Below are 20,174 nucleotides of genomic sequence, written 5' to 3'. Positions count from 1 at the left end.
GTAGCCCTGTATGTTAGGGCGTGCTTTGATTGTCTGAAGCTTAATGATAGAATTAGCGAGGTTGGAAAAGATCTTTAAGATCATTGTCCAACTGTTACTGTGCCAAATCCACCACTAAACTGTGTCATGAGGTTATACAGAAAGAAAATTAAAAGGGCCAAAACCCAACTAGAACTTAATCTGCCTACTGCTGTAAAAGACAATAAAAGATGTTTCTGTAAATACAGCAGCAATAGAAGGAGGCCTAAGGTGAATCTCTACACTTTATTGGATGCAGGGGAAACATGGTGGAAAAGGCTGAGGAACTTAATGGCTTCTTTGCCTCAGTCTTTAATAGTAAGACCAGTTCTTCTCTGGAAGACATGGATGGGGTGTAGAATTAAGCCCCCATAATCCAAGGGAAATGCAGAGACCTGCTACACCACGTAGACATGTACAAGTCTATGGGGCTGGCTAGGTTCGACCCTGGGATACTGAGGGAGCTGGCTGAAGTGCTCACTGAGCCACTCAATCATTTATCAGCAGTTCTCACCAGGGAGGTCCCAGTTGACTGGAAGTTAGCAAATGTGATACCCATCTACAAGAGGAATCTGGGGAACTACAGGCCTGTCAGTCTGACCTTGGTGCTTGGGAAAGCTGTGGAGTAGATCATCTTGAGTGCCATCAAGCAGCACAACCAAGTGATCAGGCCCAGTCAGCACAGGTTTATGAAAGGCAGGTCCTGCTTAACCAACCCAGTCTCCTGGTATGACCAGGTGACCTGCTAAAGTGCATACCTGTACTTCATAAAGCTTTTGATACCATTTTTCACACAACATTATCCTGGAGAAATTGCCTGCTCATAGCTATAATAGGTGTACTGTTCACAGGGTCGATGACAGAACCCAAAGAATGGTGGTGAATGGAGTTAATTTCAGTTGGCAAGCCATCACAAGTGATGTTCCCCAGGTCTTAGTACTGTTTAGTATCTTTATCAGCGGTCTGGATGAGGGGATTGAGTGCACCCTCAATACGATTTCATGTGACACCAGTTGGGCAGGAGTGTTGATCTCCTGGAGGATAGGAAGGTTCTGCAGAGGGGTCTAGAAAGGCTGGATCAATGGGCCATGTCCAATGGTGTGACGTTCAGCAAGGGCAAGGTCCTGCCCCTGGGCCACAACAACCCTATGCAACGGTACAGGCTTGGAGAAGAGTGTCTGGAAGGCTGCTCAGTGTAAAAGGACCTGGTGGTGCCAATTGACAGAGCTGAACATGAGCGAACTTGTGCCCAGGCAGCCAAGAAGGCAAACAGCATCCTGGCCCTTATCAGCAATAGTGTGGCCAGCAGGGCCAGGGCAGTGATCATCCCCCTGTACTCGGAACTGGTGAGGCTACACCTAGAATCCTGTATTCAGTTCTGTGCCCCTCACTGCAAGAGAGACATTGAGGTGCTGGAGTGGGTCCAGAGAAGGGTAGTGAAGATGGAGAAGGGCCTGGAGCCCAAGTCTGATGAGGAACGGCTGAGGGAACTGGAGGTGTTTAGTCCGGAGAAACTTTATGGCTCTTTACAACAATGTGAGAGGAGGTTTTAAGTAAGGTGAGTGTTGGTCTCTTTCTCCAAGTAACAAGTAATAGGATGAGAAGAAATGATCTCAAGTTGTAACGGGCAGGTTTAGATTGGATTTTAGGAAAAATCTCTTCATGAAAAGGGTTGTCAAGCATTCGAACGGGTTGGTCAGGGAAGTGGTGGAGTCGTCATCTCTGAAGGTATTTAAAAGACATGTAGATGTTGCATTAGGGGATTCAAGGCCAAACTGAATGTGGTTCTGTGCAACCTGTTACAGTTGAAATGTCCCTGCTCATAGCAAGGCAGTTGGACCAGATGACCTTAGCAGATCCCTTCCAACTCAGACTATTCTGTGATTCTGTGGTTTAGCAGTGGATTTGGCAGTGCTAGGTTTATGGTTGGACTTGATGATCATAAAGGTTTTTCTCAACCTAACTATTGGATGATTCTAGGATTCTGTATGTGTAGATATAGTAAGTTATATCTACATGTTAACATTATATGGGAAAAACAATTGGTTATTTCCCTGGAGAGATTTTATGCTTATTTTAAACAGATTAGAAGAAAAATATTATAAGAAGGTCAGTGTTTTGTGTTAAGATTGTTTTTTGAGTAAGTGCAATATAGTCAAGAGAGAGAAGGTGATGACAACATCTACATTTGGAGTGTGGAAAATATGGTTACAGGGCAAATGGGAGGTTTTAATGTCCTTCTCTGTAAAGACTGTAGTACATCATTGCCTGAAAACATGTGAATTTAAATTAACTTCAGAGAACAGCACAAGAGAGCTTACTGAGTGAGAGCCTCAGGTGATTTTTTTTTTCTGTTTGTTTTTTTTTTCTGTAGCATAGATAATTTATTTCCTGATAGAGAAGATGGAAGTGCTGCAGTAGGTTCACAGATACAGGCAGCATGCCAGAAAAAAAAGTGCTTAACAACAAAGGATGATACAAGCAAAGCAAATGGATGTGAGGCCATTGCAAGGATTTATAATGTTTTCCCAATTTGTCTAGAGATTTCAGTGTGCAGAGGTGATGCTTTCAAAGCACTTGAAATTGTATAGTATTTGTAATAGTAATGAAAAGTTTGTTAGGTGTCGTGATGCTAATTTCAACACTTATACACAATCCCCTACCCCTCCATATTTATTCCTGTTGAGAAGATCAATATATAATTTTCTGATCATGGCAATTTTGAAAAATAGTTGAAGTCTTGGATTATACTAGAATTTTGTGTGGTAATGTGGTAAAAGATGAAAAAATACTAGTCTGGCACTCATTTTGTTTAACTCTTCATTACCAAGAGTTTGTTTCCTACTTGTCTGTGCATGTCTTAGTAAAGGGTACAGACATTGTTACTCCACCTGAAGTTCCCTAAACCTAAGTGGTTAAGAGAGGCACTGTTAAAAGAAAGGCTATATGTACATTTGCCTTGCTGCTGAAAATGACTAATGTTCTGTGAAGCCAGTGCCAGAATATAAATGTTGATTTTGATTTGAAAAAATATGTGGTAGGGATAACCAGTAAAGACATGAATAATGTGGGGTATGGAAGGAGAAAAGATGTAGTCCTGTTTTATATCTATTATACCTATTCTTGTTTATAGCTGTGTATGTGAAGGTATTTTAATTGAGCATTGTAGTAATTCTTCCTCTTGAGGGAGTCAGTGATAAGGAGGGAAAAAGGTAGTGTTTGTATAGTCCAGACCACTAAGGTTTTGTTATTGCAAACCTGAGGCAATTCAGGAAACTATACACTTACGATTTTTAATTACAGTCTTGTTAAAAAATAGAATCATGTGTGATCCAGATTTCCACAAAGTGTGTTTAGGCCATCGAAAATCCTTATGAACAACTTAAACTGCCTGTTTTGTTTATTTTCCACGTCATCTTTGAGAAAAATAGTTGCTTATCTGGAGGAACAGATAAAACCTTGTATCTTTCTATGTGTTGCTTTTTACCAGTTACTTTTTCCTAATATGTCTCCTTATCCTCACAGAAATCAATGATTAAAAAAGAAGATATGACAAATGGGGTTTTCAGATAGTCAAAGGGTAGCTGCTTAATTTTAACTACAGTGAATTACTTAAGTACTGTGCTATATTTGAGCCTTTGAAGCATCAGCACTGCCAATTTAACTGGATACGTTAATTGTCCTTAATGTAAACCAGAGCTCATTGAAATGTGTAGATGAGATTTATGGCTATTGTTTCTTCACAAGATTGCTTGACTGCTTGCTTTTCCTTAAATTGGGTAAAGTATACACACATACATATAGACACACCTATTTATATATATATATATACAAATACTTGATAAGATAAGCTCTTGGGCTTAGCTGAAAAAGAGCTCTTTTTTCCCCCATTAGAAGGGGAAATATATGGATAGTTGGCTTCCTATTTTGTTAGCTTTACTACTGACCTTTATTGCAGTCCATAGGCAAGACTGAAAAATTGGCATGGACAGGTTGGATCTTGCCTTTTCTTTTGTGGTCTGGCAGAATTCCTAAATTGTTAGGAAATGAGACTTGACAGTTTGTGTTATTAATTGGAAAACAATCTAACCACATTATGACTGACTTCAATGTAATAACTCTGTCATGGTTTAAGCCCAGCTGGTAACTCAGACATGCACAGGTGCTCACTCATTCTCCCTGCTCCTTTCTCCCACCACTCCCAGAGGAATGGGGAGGAGAAAATGTAACTCCCACAGGTTGAGATAAGAGCAGTCCAGTAACTAAGGTATAACACGAACCACTACTGCTACAACCAATAATAAAGATAAGAGAATGCAGCCGCTCACCACCTGCTGACCCATACCCAGCCAGACCTGAGCAGCTATCTACACCTTTGGGGTAACTACCCCCTGGTTTATATACTGGGCATGACATGCTGTGGTATTGAATACCCCTTTGGCTAGTTTGGGTCAAGTGTCCTGTTTCTCCTTCCTCCCAGCTTCCCCTCATCCCTGGCAGAGCATGAGACTCAGAAAGTCCTTGGTCAGAGTACACGTTACTGAGCAACAACTAAAATCATCGCTGTTATCATCATTGTTCCCAGGCTGAAAGTCAAAAACACAGAACTGCATCAGCTACTAAGAAAGGGAAAAATGACTGCTACTGCGGAACCCAGGCCAATCTCACATTAATTGACTCTTGTCAACCTCTAAGGATGCACCCCCTTTTTTTTTGTTGTTTAATGCTATCTCTTGGGACTTCAGGAAACGTCATTATTCAAGGAATATAGAAAGTAGAGCCAATGAGGCTTTGAAACAGTTCTGTTCTCATGTGAAATGTAATGTATATAATGAAATAATACCAAAGGCTGTGGTAAATGAAAAGAATCTTGTTGGGGGACCTGACTTGGCTGCACTGAATCTGAAATAATGTCCTGTGTAACTGCTTATTCAGTTTAGCCTCCGTGTTTTCTATCTGTGACCAGTGCCACTCTTAAGTATTGAAAGTACAAAAAGACAAGTACTGTCTCCCATTTTCATAATGTCAGACATTTAGTTAAATACATTGATCACATTTAGTTATCTGAGCTTAATAATTTCCTAAATGCTGTGTTTATTTTATTAGCAATAAATCAGAAGTATTTTTTACTACAGTAATTTAGAAAAGCATTTGATAGTATTGTCTCCCAAGGAAGTGGCTAGTTAGTAAAGCAACAGCTAGATTTGAGATTTGAGCTTAAAACAGAAATTTGCCTTTTTTTGATATACAGAAATAAACTTTGATATTCAAACTAAATGATATTTAGTTTGAATTAAAAGTTATTGCAACAGCTCCTTTGTGAAAATAGCCTGCTGACAGCTTTTGTAAAAGTTAAAATTAAGAATGAATGCAAGACGTAAGAATTTTGGTTTGGTTAAAAAGTCATTTAATTCTTTTTTTCATATATGGCAATTTTTCTCGTTCTCAAGACAGGTAATTTGCTGTTAAAATTTAGAATCTCTTGGAAGAAAACTTCAGTGATGAAGTGCTTCAGTAATGGGCTCTACTTTGTAGAATTCTGTCAAGAGCAACTCTTTAAATTGTCAGTTTACTTATTTTTTATTTTTTCCCTAAGGAACTAAGGGTCTGTTCTTCACTAAAAGTCTCTTTCATATAACTTTGATACTGGTAGCTGTCTCTTCCCACTCATCATTTCACTCCGGCTGCCTTAGCGGTGTAACAAGGGTGTAAATACTTACATTATCTCGGTTTGCTTTCCTGTGCCACCCTCAACCAGCACTGTGTTTCACCACACACTACCTGGGTGCCCCTTATAGAATGTCCTCTGTGGCACAGGATTGTTTGCCAGTCAGTTTGGCTTGCTTTTTTGTTCTTGATTTTACTTGTAGTTTGCTAGCTGTAGAGTCCTAGCACTGGAGGATACTGCCTTCAGGAGATTTTGACTTTGTTGTTCTCACCAGGTGAGATACCTTAGCTATTTCTACTTCTTGATGATGTTGTAAGATTGATTTAAGTTAGCTGTTACTTCAGCCAATTATTTTCCCTCTATTTTGTCCCATTTCGAGGAACAGACTTGGACACATCTGAACTGTAGTCATACATTAATACAAAATTTCCAGACTTTACTATTTTCCTAAGAATGTATAGGATCCATTGGAAGATAATTACAAAAAAAAACCCAGCAGTTTTGGGTGAAAGTAGAATTACAGTTAGAAATTTCAGATCTAGTGATGCCATCTTACTTTTTGAAAGAAAAAGTGATTCACAAAGAATAAAAAATAATTTACAATCCCAGTCTGAAATCCTGGAAGAAAATGTTTAGTAATAAGTGGTTCCAAAGGCCAGTAATGTACTCAATTAAACTAAGGGTTTAAAAGTTCATTTTGGTTAAATTCATATTCAATTTATATATGCCATCATGCAAAAATACTAAATTCTTTAAATCTTCACTAGTGTTAGTAATGTGTACTGATTTCCTCTGTACTTTTAGGAATGCCGCACTAGAGAGTACTCTACAATCATTTATTCACTGGGTTTCACTGGAATCTGATGAATAAGCTTTTAGTCCAGAAAGACAAACACAGGATTGCTTGCCACACCAGTGGTCTGTTGACCACTGTACAGCAAATGTAACTTGATAATGAAAATGTTCACGTCACACAGAGAAAGAAAACTGAAGTACAGTAGTCATAATCTTCATGATTTCTCAGATTTATTCACATTGACAGTACATACAAGACACTGAGGTTGTATTTCTCTACTTTTTACTAGTGAAACAGAATACTTAACATGAAGCAAAAGTTCTCTAGAAAGCTTGGCCTGTTACTTGGACGTTTTATTTGTTTGTTTGTAATATTGGGACCAGCTACCAATGAAGCTGCTAAGAGAGAAGTATATTAGTCAATCATGTTACTCTGCAAAGGGATAAGGATATTTCTGATCTCTGTAAGATGAATCACATGTTGAAAAAGGATGGTTGCATGTTTGTTAAAAAAAAAAAGTTTTTTTTTATTTAAGCCATGGATGGATCTGTCATGGAAAAAGACTCCTTTAAATTACCTTTCAAGCTAAAGAATCTACGGGCAAATTCTAGAAAATGCTGTACTTTGCTGTTGCCAAATTTTAGTGAAGCTGGATTTGTATGCCAGCAGAGTAGGTGATTTTTAACTCCCACTAAGCAGCTGCATTATTTTCTTATGTGCGAAGTCCACACACAGTTCATGGCACATTTCCCTGGAGTTTTGGCAGTTTGGCTACACAATAACATTTTTCTATTTTACCTGCTTTGGTTTAGGGTAAGTTATCTAAGGGCTAGTAAATTGTGATGTTTGTTAATCTGTCATTTTTTGAGTGACTCCTGCTTATTTCTGCCAAACACAGCTAGCCTCTCATTTTTGATTTCTCTGTTTCTGCAGGCTGCCTTATATCGGCTGAGTGGGGATTGGAATCCTTTACATGTTGATCCAAGTTTTGCTGCTCTTGGAGGTGAGCTGAGGGATACCACTGTATTAATGTTTGGATGAAGTATGGTGTAAATGTATTCACAGTTTGGTTTTTTTCCCACTTAATCTGTATGACTTTTAACAAGCTTGGAAAAAAAGTGGTTTTTTTTTTAGCTATTCTTAGAGTCACCATTAGATGTCTTCAGAGTTCTGTGTGGCAGACACTTCACTGTAAGCATTACCTACAGTGAAAACCAGCCTCCTATCCCATTTTCCTTTTAGACCTTTCTTGTTGCCATTTTCCCATCTTTACAGTCTCTGTTTCATAAGAAATTAATTTCTTAAATATTCAAATACCTATAAGCAGAAATAATTGCCTATTAAAAGCTTCAGAAAGAATTGCATGAGGTCTTTGGTAGATAATTCTAAGTAAATAATTTTGAGAGTATGTTGGTCTTAGATGCTTAGCTTGCTTAACTGCCTCCCTTGCTAGTGCAGTAGCTTATTCATTTATGTAACGGTACATCCAGAACAATTGACCATAGACTACATTACCCGATTCTTGCAGAGAAGAGTTGCTAGTTGCTACAGAAGGGTCTGTTGTCTCAAATTTCTATTGTAAAGGTATTTTTCAGAGTTCTTTTCAGGCCATGCTAGTAGTATAGTGTGATTACTCCAGGCAGACAGCAATTTTATTTACTTAAGAAATTTCCCTGAATAAGTGTGCTATCATCATAATCTTTACATGAAAATACTGGTCTGTAATAATTGGTCTGCAGTTTTCCAGTGACTTTAAAACAGAATTATCACTATATGATGTTCTTACCAAGATAAATAGAGCAGTTACGCTTCTTTATTCATATCATGCTTAATGTACTTCCCCAAATAGTCTCCTTTCGTGAATACATACTAATTGTTTGGTTAACTGTTTTGTATAATTCCACATAAATTTGTGTTACTAAATAATGATAACCAAATACCAGTCAGTAAAGAGATTTCCATGGTTTATTAAACCTTTCTGTTTGTTTGTTCATCTGATGATTTTGGGAATTTTGATGATTGGGATTTTTTGATGATTGGGAATCACCCAATTAGTCTTGAAGATGGTAGAGGAGAAAAATATACGATTATATTTGAAACCACAGAGTGTAAAATAATGATCCTATAAAAATGTTACAAGAGAGGAAAAGTAGAAAACTTCTGCCTGTTCAGACAAGGAGCACCGGCACTTAGACAGTGAAAAATGAAGCTAACTCTGTAGATGAGGTAGTCTCTACCTGAACAGAAAACTGCTGCACTGGATTTTGTGGAATAGGAACTCTGGCAGTATCCTGTTCAAATATCTATACCAACTGTAGGTTCAAACAACAAATATTACTATGAGGATATTCCACAAATATTTTGTAGTTATAGAAAAGCTGTTTTCTTTGGGCATATTCACACACCTTCTTGTCTTTAATCTCTGTGTATGTTCTCTTTGACTGGCTTTCACCAGCATGGACTGGAAGCAACCAGTCAGTGTAATGCACACAGGTTGTTCCCGGATTACTGTTCAGCCTTTTTGTGGGTAATGTTTCAGAGGAGATGTGCTGAATGAAAACACCTTTTTATATTCTTGTGCTTTTATGCCTGTAGCTTCTGAGTATTTCTGAGATACTAGAAAGTGAAGGCAACATTCACTTTGTTCTCAGGTCAGTCTAGATAAAAGTAACTTGATTGCTTTGTGGATTTTTCTTTGAGTATGCGTTAGTTTTATAAAGAAAATAAAGGGGAGAACAGGACTGTATGTATTTTTCTGAGTTCTGGAAATAGTGGTGGATTTTGGTTTCTTCATGGTGAATTGAACAAAGGTTTTTAAAGAACTGAATGTCTCTATAACATTCTGTAAGAAAGATAGTAGTGATATTGTTACAGCAATACCACTAAGCTGTTTTAAGATTGACTGCACGGTACCTTTGTGCTTTCAGAAATGCTTTCTGCACAGTGTTCAGAAAACAAAGTGCTATTAAAAGTGTCTATATTCAAATATTTTTTGCAGGAGAGAAATGCCAAAATTATCAGAATGGAATAGTTAAAGCAAGAATACAGAGTTATGTTTCTTTTAGCCTGTCTTCTGTCGTGTATCCTAACCTAATGAGTGAAAATTCCTGTTTCTCTTCCTTACTCGTTTCTCATCCTTACTATACTACTAGCCTTGTCTTCCCTTTGGGCTGTGTCTCAGAATTCTCAGCTTTTCTGGCTCTGAAGTCTAGTGGCTTTTCTGGGTCTGTGTTGAAGGTGCTTTCTTCTTTTACGTCTTCTGATTATCTCTGCAGGCTGGACTTTCTCTTGTCTCCTCTTTTTTTGTTTCTTTGGGTGTGGTTTTGGTTCTGCTTTTTTTTTCACCCAGCTGTTGTCCCTTGGGACAAATTTTCATGCTGTGTAGATGCCGTGAGGTACTGTTTGGAGCTCAGAAAAAGTTGTACTGGCAGCTGAGAGTGGCAGATGAGTTTCAGGCAAAAGAGCTGCTTTCAGAGCCAAAGCTGAACAGACCTGTCTTGAATCCCTAGGCTGTTGAAAGTATGATCAAATACTGTTCATGTGCCCTGTCAGGTCAGAGCAACCTGTTAAGGGATCAGAACATACTCTGTACAACAAAATCTTTAAAATTTAACCATGCAATTTAGCAAATATCAGAGCAGTTTTCAAAGGTTTATTATTTCAGACTTTGACAGAACTAGAGAAAGATTCATCACTAATACAAAGACTATCTTCTGCCAAGGTTCAGCGCCAGTTCCAAAGCACAGAACTGCAACAAAACCTGACCAAAAACGCCAGTATAAATAAATACTGCAGGTTTCTTGTTGTCGTTAGACGTGTTCAAAATGTTTGCAATCTTTCCAGCTTTCTACTCCTTAATAAAGTTAACCCTGAAGTGTGCACAACATTTGAAGAATTTTGGCAACCTTAAATAGGAATTAAAAATGGGAAGCATCAAATAATCTTAGTATCACCACTTTCTGATCATTACCATACCTCTTACCCTTGAAATGCATGCTTCCATGTAACTGTGTATCTGGTGTGCCTATGCATGTATACTAAAAAGGTCAATCTCCTTATTTTTCATTTTGTCACCTCTACAGACAGGGACTAATCCTACTTCTGAGTCTTACAAGGTGTTGGGGTGCCAGTTCTCAGTGAGCACTTTACTTTGACACAAAGTAGAGGAGACAATAAATGGTAACAGATATTTTTCCAGTGAGATAAATAAGGTTAAAAAGTATTAAGAACATTATTGGAGGAAAATATTATGAATAAAATATCTGTATTTGAGAAGCAACTTGCAAACTTCTAATACTAAGAATGCAAAATGTTACTTTTTCTTCAATAGGATTTAAGAAGCCTATACTTCATGGATTATGTTCCTTTGGGTTTGCTGCTAGAAACATTTTGAAGCAGTTTGCAGATAATGATGTGAATAGATTCAAGGCGATCAAGGTCTGAGTTCATTCTTTGCACTTAATTTTCTGTATTTTTCTGGTTTTAGTGTAAAAAAAAAATCTTCAGGGTGGGAAAAGGCTTTTGCACTGTCTTAACTGTCACAATTGCTTTTTTTTATTGCTGCTTGCATTTTAATGCCTCTTTCTAGTATGGTTACTTAAATGTTTAGGCTTTCTACATTGACTAGTTGCCCGATTTTTTTCTCTTTCCTTTTTCTCGTTTCAGTAGAGCCTGTACTTTTAAGGTTTGCATGTACATATTATAGTTTTGTTCATATCCACACTTCTGTGCCTTTCTTTAGGTTCGCTTTGCGAAACCAGTCTTTCCAGGGCAAACTTTACAAACGGAAATGTGGAAGGAAGGAAATAGAATCAATTTTCAGACCAAGGTCAGAATACACTCACCATTGTGGATTTAAGGGAAAGATATGCCAGTTAAAAGACTGGGGGCATGAAGGGAAGCAAAAATAGGGGCTTATCAAGGACACCATTGAAGAAGGTTTTGTAAAGACATTATGTGAATAGAAGGAAATATTTTTGTGTCACTGCGATTCCAGTAAAAATACCATTATACTCATATGACTTACAACTTATACACTCGTTACAATGAAATGAGCTCTCATATTACTTACTGTATTGCATTTTCTGTGTTTTCCACTGTGGACGAGCAAAAAGCAGTCATTCGTAGGTCAGCATAGTTTGTACTTGATTTGTACAGTTAATCATGACCATGGATATACTTATTTTTTAACATCTGTTTATCTTGCATATCTGCTGACAGTTAATTTACCCAGGTTAACGTCTACATATTTAGCTTAGCTTGAATTAAACTTAAGCTGTTCAATACAGAACAACCTACGTAAAAACTGAAGTTTCATAGCAGTTGGACATAGTAACTACAAGAAAACAGAATTTACAGTTTTATAAATTTAGGGTTTTATTATTCTGTTTTTTTTGGCATTGCTGTTAGCATTTTGTGTGGGTATCCTGTAATCCTCTCCTACATTTAGTAGGATACTTTCTGGAAGCTAAGGGTAAAATACTCTGAGCCGAGTAAAAGTTAAATACCCTTTGCTTCAGTCATAGCATTCTCTGAAACTGTCAGTTTCTTAAACTATGGTTGCTATAGGTATTCGTCAATATGTGTGGGCTTATGCAGATGCAATTTACATTGCTTTGGAGTGCCAATGTTTTGCAGCCCTATGTCTGTAAAAATGTTGATAAGTGAGTACAGCAGCAACTATAGTTGCAGCTGGAGGCAGGATTGGGAAGACAAAATCAAATGAGGAGAGTCTCATTGTAAGGACATGGGGTTGCTGTTTCCACGGCAGTACAGCTTTGAGCAATAAAATTGACTGAAGGAGGTAAATTTTGTGTGCAGACCTGGTGATCGTTAGCAGCTATAGAATTTCTGAATGAGAGTAACATCAAGGCTACTGTGTAGAAACTCTTGTCTCTCGGTACTAGACAGTTTGGTGCCTCAGATGAAATTTGGAGATTACTATAATGGAGATGGCATATCTATATTCAGTCCTAATAAAATTTCTAGCCTTCAGGTATTTATTTTAGAGGCTTTGCATGTGAAGTTTAACAAAATTCCAAGCCCTTTGGTATTTGTAAACAGAGTAGGATGTTTTGTTGTTTTTAAAAGCTGGATTTGGTTAGTAATTGCCAATATGTAGAGTTCTGTAGGATTTTGGTACTTTTTTTTTCCCACAAGGGTGGAGTAATTTTGGAGAGAAATGGCAATGTTAAACAGGATTATGGAAAACTGCCTTGTTTCAGCAGTTATGAATTGTTCGGAATCCTGTTTCTTACTGCATGTTGGATTAGTCTGAAATAAAGCTATCACTGTAGTTGCAATAAACTCAAGTTAAACTAAAGGTAGATATGTGACTTCAATGTGCAGGTCTAAAAGCATTTTCACTGTTGTCTGAAGTGCAGTGGCAGCAGGTGACAACTGTTAGGCATTATTTGAGTAACCGTTACTATATAGTCTTTCTGTGTTAATTTCACCTGTGCAATAAGGTCAGCTGGATATTTCTCTGCTTTGGCTATTTATCATGTAACTATGCGTTGTGAATGAATCATTTTGCTATCATCTTTTTGCTGCTGTAAGTCAGACTGGTTTGTCAGACCCTTTAAAATGACTGCCAAAATGAAACTTGTTTTATCCTCTGACTTGACTATTTTAAAAAACTAAAGCAGAAGTTAATTCAGCTATTTTTCATCTTTCTTCTTGAGTCTATTTTTACAATGCTTGAAAAATTGTTTCTAGTACAAGTTGCAGTGTAAGGCACCTGGAGATAGTGAAACTGTCTAAATGAACTCTTGACAAGTGCATATTTACCTCAAGGAAAACGATATCTTTCTCAGACTGTTTATGAAATAATGTTAACAGTAACGTATTACACTGGAGGTAAATTTTCAGATAAGTTTTTTTTCTACCATTTTGTGAACATAACAACAGAAATATATTTTGGTATAATTTCTCATGAAGCAAATAATTACATTGAAGAACTGTTATAAAGCATAGTAGACTGACTGGCTTCAAAACTAAAACACATTTGTGTGGATTTTTTTCACTCTGGATCTTTTGTGTTTGCTCTTGTCTTCATCTTTGATTTTAAAATGTAAGGCAAACTCCTTGGTTGTCATTCTGTTGTGATTTTTTGCAAATACGTTAATGGCATTTTTGCCCCCACCACAGGTCAAAGAGACTGGAGAAGTTGCTATTGCAGGAGGCTATGTGGATATAGTACCAGCTATGAATAAAACTTCTGCTCAGGAGCCTCTGAAGGTAGGGAGAAGCAATAGAAGTCGACTTGCAAAGCAGAATAGTTAAGGTTTATTTTCGTGAAAAAAACATGAAAAATACTTAGCTCTCTAGTCTCATTTGCAGTAATTAAATGAGTATACAAGTTCAGAGATGTAAACACACATGTGGTTGTATATACAGAAGGTGAAGGATCTCCTTTGGGAAAAATAAAGATGTTTTAAGGTACACAGGTTGGTTGATGTTTGAAGTGCTTGATGCCAGTTGAACTGTTAGGATAAGCATTGTAATGTATGTGACAAAATTAATGAGGTCATGCACCGGTGAGAGTTTTGAGCACTGGCATAACTTAAAACTGAAATTAGTCCCTATAATTTGGGGTTCTACCTGTAAAAAGAGCGTTTTGTTTTTATTTTATAGATGTTGAGTATCAAACTCAATGTAACTTGCGACAGCATGTGGTCTTTTTTAATTTTTTTCAGAGAGACATGGGGAAGTGGCAGGAATCCATTAGAATAACAGAACAAATGAAAATGAGCTAGTGTACCCATAGAAAAGAACAGTTTTGTCATTGAATCACTTTGAAGGAAGGCTCTGACAGCTGTTCGTGCATAGGGATAGGCCTAACACACAATACACACTTTCTGCTATATATATTTAAAAACCCCCTCTGCATGCCTTCATTAAGCCTCAGGTATGGCTTTTGAGACAACAGACAGTATGGTACAAGCAGTGCCAAGGATGTCCTGGGTTCTTAATGTTGTCTAAAAGACATGGGTGTTCAATGCATTGCCTTAATAAAATGTCATTTGCCCCCTATTGATTCCTGCCTGCAAAGGATGAAACTTTAGTGCATTGAAGTTTATGAGGTACTAACATAGTGACATTCATAGAAAGCTGCTGATACATTCCTGGAATCTCTTTTTTTCTTTTTGCTGGTTGTGTTTAGTCCTCTAACATTCTAAACTGTTGCCAGATCTCCATTTGAAGTTCAAACATGTAAGCATTACAGCTTTTCAGTGAAACAGTTACAGAGATTTATTTTTTTTTTAACATGGGCAGAACGGGCATTTTTTTCTTCAAGCTTACTCTGAAAAAAAGTGCTTTGGCAAAAGTTTGGTGAGAGAGACAGAAATCTACCAGGGAAGATGAGCCTGAGTGAGTGAAGACTGGCAAATTTAGATGTCATTGGAAACTCTGTTATGTAATGGAAAATGTTAGGCTTAAACAAAGAGGTAACAAGGTAGCAGCGTGAGGAGTATTGCACCTTAGAGTATATGTAGATACAGCAGAGCAACTAAAGCTGTGGGAGCTTTTTTGTCCAATTCCAATTAGATGAAAAATGTTACTGGAGCAGCTTCTTCAAGTGTAGCATTTTACCCAGTGCGTATACTTGTTAAAAAAAGACATGAAAGGCTTGCAAAATAATACATTGGAAAGGCAAATGTAACTGTAGCTAATCCTACTCTTAAATGGTAAGTGTCTACACTGGAGTTTTGACTGTGTTCATAATGCAGTATGTTTTGAACATGTTCCATGTCAAGTTAAAGTCATGTACTGATAAAAACATTTTTGTCTTCTAAAAACTAACATGGCATCCACCATGGAAAAAAGTGGCAATGGTTATCCTCCAGAGGGAATAAATGACTATTTAGAAGCCCTTAGAGCCCTAATTATTAAACATATCTTAAATTATACTGACGAATGACAAAAACTGCAAGATTTGAAGTAATTCTCAAGAAGAGTCCATGAAGCATTTTCTACTTGAATGTTTTCTTTAATGTGGGCAGTTGCTAGAGCTGATTATTTAGAGTGGAAGAAATCTCAATTGCATTTAGTAATTCTGCAGTAAAGACTTTCCTGGACACAGTACTTGAACTAATAAACCTATTTAGTACATTTAAGCAGAGTTTCAATTTTAAATGATTCACACTCTCTTTTTAAAGACTACAGGACTGCAGAGTGATCTTGTGTTTGAAGAAATTGGTCGTCGTGTAAAAGAGCTTGGAAATGAATTGGTAAAGAAAGTAAATGCCATATTCCAATGGGACATCACTAAAGATGGAAAAACAGCAATGCAGTGGAGTAAGTTGTAGATTTTATATAATACCCTGATGATTTATTTTTTTTTAATTGACGCTGAGGACCATCAGGGAGTGTGAAAGGGAGATCGACTGGTGGAGTAACTCCCTGGCGGGCCAGTCGAAACGGTTCCAGGGAGATACCCCCCAAAGGGGAAGGACCCCCTGCCTTCTCACACAGAGGGGGATGGCCTGAGGCAGCCCCTGCCCTGTAGCTGTTGCGCAGAGGTAGGGGACCAAAAAGACGACGAGGGTTGGAAGCTAGTTCCGGGTCGACGTCGTGGGAAACCCTCCCCCCTTCCTGCCCTGCTTCCCCAGGTGTCCCAGAGGGCCCGATATGCAGAGTTGACCCTCATCATAGGGAAGTGTGTAGTCTGCCTGGAGCCCGGATCAGGGATATCACCAGGGCGCTCCCCAACCTGGTGCACCCGACAGACTATTACCCGCTGCTGGTCTTCCAGACAGGTGGGGAGGAAGCTGCTTCCCGCAGTCTGAGGGGGATGAAGAAAGACTACAGGGCCTTGGGGCGGATGGTGAAAGAGTCTGGGGCTCAAGTGATCTTCTCCTCTCTCCTTCCATCTTCCACTGATGATGTGGGAAGGAATGGGAAGATTCAGTTCATGAACAATTGGCTTCGAGACTGGTGCTACAGGCAGGGCTTTGGATTCTTTGATAACGGCTGGTTTTATAGGGCACCAGTCTGGACAATGACAAGTGAGAAAGGTTTGTCTCACAGAGGGAAGAGGATGCTGGGGCACGAATTAGCAGGGCTCATTTGGAGAGCTTTAAACTAGATTCGAAGGGGGATGGGGTTGCAGCTGGGCTTGCCCCAGTGGGGCAGCGCTCCAGAATTAATGAAGACTGGGAGGCCTCCTACAATCCTAGGGTGAAATCGGTGTGCTCAGCTCGCTCCCTGAAATGCCTGTACACCAATGCGCGCAGCATGGGAAATAAGCAGGAGGAGTTGGAAACCTGTGTTAAGTCAGGAGATTATGATCTGGTGGCAATTACAGAGACGTGGTGGGACAGCTCACATGACTGGAATATAGTCATGGAAGGCTATGTCCTTTTCAGGAAAGACAGGCCAGCCAGGCGGGGTGGTGGGGTTGCTCTTTATGTGCGGGAGGAACTACAGTGCACCGAGTTCTGTCCAGGGACAGATGATGAGCGAGTTGAGAGTCTGTGGGTGAGAATTAAGGGGCAGGCTGGCAGGGGGGATACTGTTGTAGGTGTCTGTTACAGACCACCGGATCAGGGTGAGGAAGTTGACGAGGCCTTCTACAGGCAGCTGAGAGCGGCCTCACAGTCACAGGCCGTGGTCGTCGTGGGGGATTTTAACTTCCCTGATGTTTGCTGGAAGGACCACTCGGCAACCCAGCCGCAGTCCAGGAGGTTCCTCCAGTGTATGGATGATAACTTCCTCCTGCAAATGGTGGATGAGCCGACCAGGAGAGGAGCGCTGCTGGACCTCATCCTCACTAACAAGGAGGATCTGGTCGAAGCAGTAAGGGTTGAGGGCTGCCTTGGTTGCAGCGACCACGAGATGGTGGAGTTCAGGATCTTGTGTGGCAGGACTAGTAGAATACCAAGTAGAATTGCAACCCTGGACTTTAGCAGGGCAAACTTTGGCCTTTTCAAGCAATTGCTAGGGGAAATCCCATGGGCAAGGCTGCTTGAAGGTAAAGGGGCCCAAGATAGTTGGTTGACATTCAAGGACTGCTTTTTCCGTGCTCAAGATCGGAGCATCCCGACACGTAGGAAGTCAAGGAAGAGGGCCAAGAGACCTGCGTGGCTAAACAGGGAATTGCTGGGTATGCTCAAGTGGAAGAGGAGAGTTTACAGGTCATGGAAGGAGGGGCTGGCCACTTGGGAGGAATATAAGGCTGCTGCTAGAGGATGTAGGAAGGCAGCTAGGAGGACTAAGGCATCCTTAGAATTAAACCTGGCAAGAAGGGTCAAGGACAGCAAAAAGAGCTTTTTTAAATACATGGCAGACAAAACTAACACCAGAGGCAATGTAGGCCCACTGATGAACGGGATGGGTGCCCTGGTGACAGAAGATAAAGAGATGGCAGAGTTACTGAATGCCTTCTTTGTCTCTGTCTACTCTGCTGCGGGCAGTCCTGAAGAGCCCTGTACCCCTGAGACCTTAGATGAAGTCAGGTCGACGGAGCGGTTTGCCTTAGTCGATGAGGAATGGGTTAGAGACCAGTTGAGCAATCTGGACATCCATAAATCCATGGGTCCAGATGGGATGCACCCGCGGGTGCTGAGGGAACTGGCGGAAGTCATTGCTAGACCACTCTCCATCATCTTTACCAAGTCTTGGGAAACGGGAGAGGTGCCTGAGGACTGGAGGAAAGCAAATGTCACTCCAGTCTTCAAAAAGGGCAAGAAGGAGGACCCGGGTAACTACAGACCGGTCAGCCTCACCTCCATCCCTGGGAAAGTGATGGAACACCTTATCCTTGGTACCATCTTAAGGCATATCAAGGATAAGAAGGTTATGAGGGGCAGTCAACATGGCTTCACCAGGGGGAAATCATGTTTGACCAATCTCTTAGCCTTTTATGAGGAAATAACACGGTGGATGGATGATGGCAGAGCGGTGGATGTGGTCTACCTTGACCTCAGCAAAGCATTTGACACAGTCTCCCACAGCATCCTCGCGGCTAAAATGAGGAAGTGTGGACTGGATGATCAGGTAGTGAGGTGGACTGCGAACTGGCTGAAGGAGAGAAGCCAGAGAGTTGTAGTCTATGGGGCTGAGTCTAGTTGGAGGCCTGTAACTAGTGGAGTGCCTCAAGGGTCAGTACTGGGACCGGTATTATTTAATATATTCATCAATGATTTAGATGAGGGAATTGAGTGTACTATCAGCAAGTTTGCTGATGACACTAAGCTGGGAGGAGTGGCTGATACACCAGAAGGCTGTGCTGCCATCCAGCGAGACCTGGATAGGCTGGAGAGTTGGGCAGGGAGTAACTTGATGAAATATAACAAGGGAAAGTGTAGAGTCCTGCATCTGGGCAGGAACAACCCCAGGTTCCAGTATAGGTTGGGGAATGACCTGTTAGAGAGCAGTGTAGGGGAGAGGGACCTGGGGGTACTAGTGGACAACAGGATGACCATGAGCCAACACTGTGCCCTTGTGGCTAAGAAGGCCAATGGCATCCTGGGGTGTATTAGAAGGGCGGTGGTTAGTAGGTCGAGAGAGGTCCTCCTTCCCCTCTACTCTGCCCTGGTGAGACCCCATCTGGAGTATTGTGTCCAGTTCTGGGCCCCTCAGTTCAAGAAGGACAGGGAGCTGGAGAGAGTCCAGCGCAGGGCAACAAAGATCCTATGAGGAAAGACTGAGGGAGCTGGGTCTCTATAGTTTGGAGAAGAGGAGACTGAGGGGTGACCTTATCAGTGTCTATAAATATATAAAGGGGGAGTGTCACGAGGACGGAGCCAGGCTCTACTCAGTGGCAAACAATGATAGGACAAGGGGTAATGGGTACAAACTGGAACACAAGAGGTTCCACTTAAACTTGAGAAGAAACTTCTTCTCAGTGAGGGTGACGGAACACTGGAACAGGCTGCCCAGGGAGGTTGTGGAGTCTCCTTCCCTGGAGACATTCAAAACCCGCCTGGACGCATTCCTGTGTAACATTATCTAGGTGTTCCTGCTCCGGCAGGGGGATTGGACTAGATGATCTTTCGAGGCCCCTTCCAATCTCTAACATACTGTGATACTGTGATACTGTGATACATGAGAGTAATAATGCTCATTCTAATTAAGCTGATACCTTGAAAATAAGCATAAGATAGTGGATGAATATTCACTAAGACTTCAAAATCTGAATGCGCACTGAAAGCACAAGGGACAAGGAGGTAAATAAAGTTCTGTAATGGCAGTTGCTAACCTTTCTAGGTAGGAACATTCTTCTGTAACTTGCCTGTCTAGATGTAGGCAGAGTCAAACCATCCTCTAGAACTTCAGTACATTTCTCTTTACAGTTTCCAGAATGCATTATCACTGCACTTAGATGAGCAGGCGAAATTAACCTACTTGGAGCTCTGTGTTACAGTAATCAGTCTGCTGGTGATGTACATGCTAACTAATCTAAACAAAGAAGTGTTTATTTTTACTGCATTGTTTTTCTAATTTCAGTTAAAATGTAGCCCAGCTTCTTCCCATAAAGTTTTTTGAGATCAGGGTTAATGAAGGTATAGTGATGCTTACCCATCATTTAAGCATGCGACTGTGTTGATGAACTGATGATGAAGCTTATAATAGCAATGGGGTGGTGGTGGTGATGGTGTTTCCTTTTGAAATGGATCATACAAGTTAAGTGGACTGATGGGAGCAAAATTACTTCCTCAATTATTTTTTTTAAATTCTCCTGTGCTC

General features: G+C 40.1%; 1 protein-coding gene across 2 annotated transcripts in view; it reads left to right on the top strand.

Moving 5' to 3' along the window:
• The window catches only part of HSD17B4 (hydroxysteroid 17-beta dehydrogenase 4), a 67,715-nt gene that overhangs the window by 37,838 nt on the left and 9,703 nt on the right, over window positions 1–20,174 (top strand). For both annotated transcript variants that reach the window (XM_057416672.1, XM_057416673.1), the window contains exons 18-22: window positions 7,416–7,485; window positions 10,813–10,919; window positions 11,224–11,310; window positions 13,632–13,721; window positions 15,644–15,782. In XM_057416672.1, the coding sequence (XP_057272655.1) occupies window positions 7,416–7,485; window positions 10,813–10,919; window positions 11,224–11,310; window positions 13,632–13,721; window positions 15,644–15,782 (493 nt within the window). The remainder of the gene's footprint in view (window positions 1–7,415; window positions 7,486–10,812; window positions 10,920–11,223; window positions 11,311–13,631; window positions 13,722–15,643; window positions 15,783–20,174) is intronic.

This window comes from Pezoporus wallicus, unplaced genomic scaffold (genome assembly GCF_028554395.1).
Source record: "Pezoporus wallicus isolate ANWC-B61680 ecotype Strahan unplaced genomic scaffold, APGP_CSIRO_Pwel_v1 contig_3019, whole genome shotgun sequence".
Classification (NCBI taxonomy): Eukaryota; Metazoa; Chordata; class Aves; order Psittaciformes; family Psittacidae; genus Pezoporus; species Pezoporus wallicus.
Note: the sequence above shows the minus strand (reverse complement) of the source record. Positions and strands in the feature narration are given on the sequence as shown.